Source organism: Miscanthus floridulus, chromosome 18 (assembly GCF_019320115.1).
Source record: "Miscanthus floridulus cultivar M001 chromosome 18, ASM1932011v1, whole genome shotgun sequence".
Classification (NCBI taxonomy): Eukaryota; Viridiplantae; Streptophyta; class Magnoliopsida; order Poales; family Poaceae; genus Miscanthus; species Miscanthus floridulus.
The window spans coordinates 13479298-13486790 of NC_089597.1; the positions used below are offsets into that span (position 1 = coordinate 13479298).

At 46.1% G+C, this 7493-nt stretch overlaps 1 protein-coding gene across 1 annotated transcript; it reads left to right on the forward strand.

Moving 5' to 3' along the window:
- The first annotated feature begins 245 nt into the window (after positions 1–245).
- On the forward strand, positions 246–7275 carry LOC136520187 (LRR receptor-like serine/threonine-protein kinase SIK1). The gene is made up of 26 exons (XM_066513628.1): positions 246–883; positions 1267–1338; positions 1553–1624; positions 1727–1798; positions 2214–2285; positions 2492–2563; positions 2645–2716; positions 2805–2876; positions 2966–3034; positions 3143–3214; positions 3311–3382; positions 3464–3535; positions 3614–3685; positions 3771–3842; positions 3928–3999; positions 4107–4178; positions 4295–4366; positions 4443–4514; positions 4594–4665; positions 4752–4823; positions 4906–4977; positions 5061–5131; positions 5212–5343; positions 5455–5793; positions 5902–6272; positions 6488–7275. The coding sequence occupies exons 1-26, from the start codon at positions 639–641 to the stop codon at positions 6848–6850; spliced, it is 2958 nt and encodes a 985-aa protein (XP_066369725.1). The 5' UTR covers positions 246–638; the 3' UTR covers positions 6851–7275.
- Positions 7276–7493: the final 218 nt, after the last annotated feature.

A 7493-nucleotide genomic window follows, 5' to 3' on the forward strand; every position in this document is an offset into this window, starting at 1 on the left:
GGTGGCGTCCGCTGCTGGTGGGACCATCGTGTCATTGAGGTCAAAGGCCGACGACCGCAACGAGCCAAACGGCGTGGAGGGGTTTTGATTTTTGAAAAATGAAAACAGGAAGGCCACGGCCCACGGGCCCCTACAGGCTACACGTATGCCAGGGGCCCAGTCTCTGACGCGGTGGGCCCGGGACCGTCAGCCTTAAAACACCCCTCCCTCCCGTCCTCCGTCTTCTTTCTCTCTCCTACCACCACCACCCTATGCTATGCTCTGATCTCCCCCTCCTCTCGCCTCTCGCTCTCTCCTCGCTGCGCGCAGAGCAGCGGCTGCCCCCCGAAAGCAACCCCACAGTCACGTCGCTATCGCCAGCGCCACCACAAAAACGCATCGCACGCAGAACATCTCGCACTCCTACTCCCACTCCCTCCCTGCCTCCTTCCCTCCTTGGTGGCCCGTCACATGGACATGGCCATGGAGCAACAGCAGAAGCCAGAAGCACTTGCGCCGGTGCTAGCTGCGACCTGAGCTCGTAGCAGCCAGTGACAAGGACTTCTTGGCCCTCCTGGTTTGGCTGTTGCCGGAAAGGCGGTGGCTTTGGGGCAAGAAAGCGACGGTTGCGAAAGGTTCTTGCGGATTCGCGCGCGGGAATGGCAGCAAGGGCGGCGGCGGTGGCGGCGGTGGCGGCGGCGGTGCTGCTTATTGCGGCTGTGGTGTCGCCGGCGGCGGCAGCGGCGGGAGGAGGTGGAGGGGACGGGGACGGGCAGGCGCTGATGGCGGTCAAGGCGGGGTTCGGGAACGCGGCCAACGCGCTGGCGGACTGGGACGGCGGCCGCGACCACTGCGCCTGGCGCGGCGTCGTCTGCGACGCCGCCTCCTTCGCCGTCCTCGGCCTGTGCGTGCGCTCTCCTTGACCTCTCCTCCTCCTCCTCCTCATCCCGTGCTCTTGGAATCTTCTCGCCCCGCTTCCTGCATTTGTTGCTCCGCTTCTTGCCGTGTGTTTCTTGCGTACTTGATCAGGAAGAAACACTGTTTTTTTTGGAACAAGGAGCAGAGGACACCTTGCCGCAGTTGTTCTTTCTTTTTTGCCATCGGAGCATGTTTCGGCCATTGAAGTTTTGTTCTCAAGACACTCCTTTGACGCGTAGTACACCATATCCGTATGGTGCTCTGTTTTTGTTGCTCATTTTGTTGGGGGAGAAGGGTCGCCTTTTTTATTTGTTTGCTGAAAAATAGAAGAATCTTCTGATGCGATTGTTTTCTGTGGGGAAAAAACAGGAACCTGTCAAATCTAAACCTCGGAGGGGAGATCTCGCCGGCTATAGGGCAGCTCAAGAGCCTACAGTTCGTGTAAGTGGATGACTCGGAGAAGCGTACAATTTCCTGCATCCGCTGACTATTACCTGCTTCTCTGTTTTTAATCCTACACCACCTCATCTGATTTGACCCCTCGTGCCATGATGTGACACAGTTCTTTAGTACTATTTTATTTACTTTAAGCTGACCCATCCTAGATTTGGCTTGCTGATTAGTTTATTTGTGTGCTAATGATTTGCTCGTGCAGGGATCTCAAGTTGAACAAGCTCACAGGCCAAATCCCAGATGAGATTGGGGATTGTGTCTCCTTAAAATATTTGTATGTCCCTAAATCAAGCAAGTCTTCTTTTATTGTGTTACTACCTTTTTGCTGTCGATTAGCCATTTTTATATTGGTTTCTGTTTTTTCTTGTCTCTGCAGGGATTTGTCTGGAAATTTGCTGTATGGAGACGTCCCCTTCTCCATCTCCAAGCTCAAGCAGCTTGAGGACCTGTAAGCGCTCTATTCCTGGTTCCTGACTGCCTTTTACCAAGAGCTATGACTTTTAGGATATGGTCACTTTTGCACCCACTATACTTGGTATATCAGCTTGTTCGTTTTGTCATAAACGATCGTGGACTATTTACCTTTAGCCGGTTTGGCTGGTTTGGTACGAGAGAAAAATACTGTTCTAGCTGATAATCCACGATCGTCGATCGTATAAGCCCAGCTGAACAGACCGGTGGTTACAGTAAAAATGGGAGGCAGTTGCATATGCTGCATTCATGATTATCTCGTGTGATGCAGACATTTGTTATGGTGCAAGAAATTTGCTTGTTTGTGGTTTGTGTCTTGCTAGTTGCTACCTACTCTTTCCAGTGCTTTTGGATTGCTGGTTTTGTGACATTTTCCTCTGCTTTCTTGACAGGATTTTGAAGAACAACCAACTCACGGGACCCATCCCTTCCACATTGTCCCAGATTCCAAATCTCAAGACCTTGTGAGCTTCCTGGGACCTTTTCTCTATCCGTGACTCTTTTACTTCTTTTGTGATTGCTGGACACATTTGGTGATTTTTGTTCCGTTTGTTTCACCTACTTTTTTGTGCTTTAGCGCGCACACCAAAGGAATTTCCTTTTCTGTACTTTCTTTGCCACTTATTATGCTGTCTTGGTAATGAAATGTTCGTTTGTTCCTTTGTAATAGGGATCTGGCGCAGAACAAGCTTACCGGCGACATCCCCAGACTCATCTACTGGAATGAAGTACTGCAATACCTGTAAGAGCTCTACATCGTTTTGTTTAGCCCACTGTAGGAGATGTTTCCAGGTGATAACATTTCTGTTAACTTGATCCTCAGAGGCTTGAGGGGTAACTCACTGACTGGAACTTTGTCACCTGATATGTGCCAACTGACTGGCCTGTGGTACTTGTAAGTTTACTGCTCTGCACCATTGCATGTCCTGATGCATAAGCTGCAGCTTGATCTTATTGACATTGGTTGCCTTCCATATATGCAGTGATGTAAGGGGGAACAATCTCACAGGAACAATTCCAGAGGGTATAGGGAACTGCACTAGCTTTGAGATTCTGTATGTTTGTTCTGGCAATTCTGTTTTGTTTTGGTTCTCCTTAGTTTAGGATGCTATGATGCGAATTTTCCTTTGTATTTGGCTTGCAGGGATATTTCATACAACCAAATCTCTGGAGAAATACCTTACAACATAGGTTACCTTCAAGTAGCCACACTGTAAGTTTTCCTGATGTCTTCAAATCTTCTATACTTCAGCAGACTTATGTCCTCATATATATGCACCATGCAATCCTTCCGTTTGATCCTTGTATTGTTGTTTTACAGGTCACTTCAAGGAAATAGACTGATTGGCAAAATTCCAGAAGTGATTGGCCTCATGCAGGCTCTTGCTGTCCTGTGAGTCCAAAAAAATGACACTTGAAATCCATGCTTATTGGTTTCTTTATCTTTACTAGCACATAATGGGTTCTTTTGTCCAAAATTGTTTCTCAGAGACCTTAGTGAGAATGAATTGGTGGGGCCGATTCCTCCGATACTTGGCAACCTGTCCTACACAGGCAAACTGTTAGTATCATCAACAATATTCTTCTTTCCCAAATCTATCTTCTTTTCTTTTATTAATAGTTTTATCACCATTCGTTTCAGCTATTTACATGGAAACAAACTCACTGGAAATATACCAGCAGAACTGGGGAACATGAGTAAACTTAGCTACCTGTAAGTTACTGCTAACTAAATAATTTTGTGCTGCTGTTGTGCGTAATCTTAATGAAGGTCAATATTTGTTCCATCCAGGCAGCTGAATGACAATGAACTAGTGGGCACAATCCCAGCTGAGCTTGGCAAACTCACAGAGTTATTTGAATTGTAAGAACCTATCCTGTATGGAAGTATGCAAATTTAGTGTTTATTTTGGTCTGTGCAATTTCTGATAAGTTCTACATTCCTCTAGGAATCTTGCCAACAACAATCTTGAGGGTCATATTCCTGGAAACATCAGCTCCTGCAGTGCACTGAATAAATTGTAAGTTTGCAAGCATGCATTTGTCACAGTATTCAACAGAACAGCTATATGTTTCTCATGCTTATTATTTATGTTTTGTTCTCAGCAATGTGTATGGCAATAGACTGAATGGCTCTATCCCTGCTGGTTTCCAGAAGTTGGAGAGTTTGACATACCTGTGAGTATTAGCAGCAGTTTGCTTACAATTGTTGCAGTTCACAACGCATTATTATTTCATTTTACCAGACCCTGACATGTAATTGAATTTCTTAAACAAAATTACAGGAACCTTTCTTCAAACAATTTCAAAGGCCAGATTCCCTCTGAGCTTGGTCACATTGTCAACTTGGACACACTGTAAGGAGATCCATTTTATCTGTTACCTAGTGCTATGAATTCTGCATTACGTGTAAGGTTGCAGGCTTGCAGCCACTTCATTTAGATAACTACCTTCTTCCTTCATTGTGGCACAGAGATCTTTCCTACAACGAATTCTCTAGACAAGTTCCTCCTGCTATTGGTGATCTCGAGCATCTTCTTGAATTGTATGTCGAGATCAACCTTTTAGAATTCTTATTATCTATGTGGATTGTTGCATAATGTCCACAACCGTTCATGCAGGAATTTGAGTAAAAACCATCTTACTGGATCTGTGCCTGCTGAATTCGGAAACTTGAGAAGTGTCCAAGTAATGTAAGTGAACATCCTTTGTGATGTGTTATAGTAATCGTGCAAATATATGATTCATCTGAACTATTCTTTAAATGTACAGTGACATCTCCAGCAACAACTTGTCTGGTTATCTCCCTGAAGAACTTGGACAGCTGCAAAACCTTGATAGCTTGTGAGTTCTCCTTCGTGGTACTATTATGTTGAATTTCTACTGCATACTGCATTAGAATTCTACTGAACTGTGATTTTATTGCACAGGATTCTTAACAACAACAATTTGGTTGGGGAGATCCCTGCTCAGCTGGCTAACTGCTTCAGCTTAATCACCTTGTATGTTTTTTGTGCTAACTTTGTCCTAACAGCATGGTTAATTAATTCCCCAGCATTAAGACATCTGTTATTTTCATTTCAGAAATTTATCATACAACAACTTTACTGGACATGTCCCATCAGCAAAAAACTTCTCAAAGTTCCCAATGGAAAGGTATAAACAAATGGCTCTCTCTGTGGTGTTTGATATTCCTTATTGAATCATAGTTTCTAACAGGAACCCATATCTAAATGCAGCTTCGTGGGTAATCCGATGCTCCATGTGTACTGCAAAGACTCCAGCTGTGGACATTCTCATGGAACAAAAGGTACCAAACAAGTCCTGTGCAGCCACTGGTCTATTTATGTCTAAGCTCTAACTCAAGCTTTTATATAACTTTTACTCCAGTTAATATTTCTCGGACGGCGGTTGCTTGCATTATCTTAGGCTTCATCATATTACTCTGCATTATGTTGCTGGCAATATACAAAACCAATCAGCCACAGCCACCTGAGAAAGGATCTGACAAGCCAGTGCAAGGTTTGTGCATATGCCAGTCACCCCTTGAATGGCAATATACTATTCCAGAGCCATGTCCAAATATGTTAAGTTGTTAACACTCATCTATTACTTTTCTTGATCATATTTCAGGACCACCAAAGCTAGTAGTTCTTCAAATGGACATGGCTACCCATACCTATGAAGAAATTATGAGGTTGACTGAGAATTTGAGCGAGAAATACATCATTGGTTATGGGGCATCAAGTACTGTGTACAAATGTGATCTCAAGAGCGGCAAGGCCATCGCTGTCAAACGTCTTTACAGTCAGTATAACCACAGCCTCCGTGAGTTTGAGACAGAACTGGAGACGATCGGTAGCATCCGACACAGGAATCTCGTCAGCCTTCATGGCTTCTCACTCTCCCCTCATGGAAATCTGCTTTTCTACGATTACATGGAAAATGGTTCCCTATGGGATCTTCTTCATGGTTAGGATTCCTGAGCTTTTATTCTTGTTGCTTCCTTCCATGCACTCTTTTGCAGCTGTGCCTCATTCAACGCATCTCTTGACTCTGATAACCCGGGTCATTTTTCAGGTCCATCAAAGAAGGTGAAGCTTGATTGGGACACAAGGCTGAAGATTGCGGTGGGTGCTGCTCAAGGACTGGCCTATCTTCACCATGATTGCAACCCTCGCATAATCCACAGGGATGTCAAGTCTTCAAACATCCTGCTCGACGAGAACTTTGAAGCGCGCCTCTCTGATTTCGGCATTGCCAAATGTGTCCCGGCTGCCAAGTCCCATGCCTCCACCTACGTGCTAGGAACCATTGGGTACATCGATCCAGAGTATGCCCGCACGTCGAGGCTCAATGAGAAATCAGATGTCTACAGCTTCGGCATCGTCCTTCTGGAGCTGCTCACCGGGAAGAAGGCCGTAGACAATGAATCCAACTTGCACCAATTGGTAAGTTGTCCCCATACTGAACTCCTTTACCAGATCTGTCCTTTAACTGTTACTATAGATCACATGCTAGTGAATGCTGAACAATGAAAATACTGTGATGCCATGTAGATTTATACTAGTCTTCTAGTGATTATAACATTTCAAAGTACTGTGATTTCTTGCAATGGTTTGCCTTGCATGAGTGATGCTATATGTTTGTTGCATTACATGTGTAGATACTCTCAAAAGCTGACGACAACACGGTGATGGAGGCTGTGGACTCGGAGGTGTCAGTGACGTGCACGGACATGAACCTGGTCCGGAAGGCCTTCCAGCTGGCCCTGCTGTGCACCAAGCGGCACCCCGTGGACCGGCCGACCATGCACGAGGTCGCGAGGGTGCTGCTCTCCCTCCTGCCGGCGCCGCTCGCCGCGAAGCCTCCCGCGACGAAGGCGGCGGCCGGCGACTACACGCGCTTCCTCGCGACGGCAGCCGACATGAACCATGGTGTGTCTGACGACATCGGCGATAACAGCTCCTCCGACGAGCAGTGGTTCGTGCGGTTCGGCGAGGTCATATCCAAGCAGACACTGTCATGATCCTCCCTCTCCCCCTAACTCCCCCAGAAAATTTTCTCCCAAGTAGAGATCGAAGCAAGAAGGTAGTAAAAGCATAGTAGCACAGTGCAGGAAATAGACGTAGGATTATGAGATCGCGGTAGATGGAGACGATCGATGCCACCATTGTTCTTGTGGATGTTGGTTTAGAAGTGTCCAAATGGAAGGAAGAACAGGAGGTAACTCCGGTGCTGCTAGGACGGGTTTGCAGTGGTTGGTTTGGTTGTCCTTGGTGTAATCACACGGCACGAGGTGTCCCGTGAACGCCATGAATCTGAGCCATTATGCGTCAGCAGAGCCGGACGTGAGTTTCTTGGATCCTGGAAGAGGGGCCGCATTGAATCGAACCATGCAACCTGCATTGTACAGGGTCGGTAAATGAAATGAGTCACCGTTTTTTTGGCTGCTATTTATGAGCTGCCCTGCGGCTCCCTTCCCCTGCTGTGTACGTTTCTGTTATGTACTGCCTCCGTCTAGAAAAAAAAATGTAATTCTAGCTCTCTGAATCTGGACACAACATGTGTCCAGGTTGAAAGCTAGAATTGCTTTTTTTTTGGACGGAGTAAGTATCAGTGTATGGGTATGGCTGCAACTGAATTTCTGCCTTGCTTGGCTGGTTCACCGT

Excerpts from the sequence above, each read along its gene's own strand:
- LOC136520187 (XM_066513628.1), top strand. The coding sequence starts at position 639 with ATGGCAGCAAGGGCGGCGGCGGTGGCGGCGGTGGCGGCGGCGGTGCTG. Across the intron at positions 2,717-2,804 it reads CTGACTGGCCTGTGGTACTT|TGATGTAAGGGGGAACAATC; the intron begins GTAAGTTTACTG and ends CCATATATGCAG. Across the intron at positions 5,344-5,454 it reads ATCTGACAAGCCAGTGCAAG|GACCACCAAAGCTAGTAGTT; the intron begins GTTTGTGCATAT and ends ATCATATTTCAG.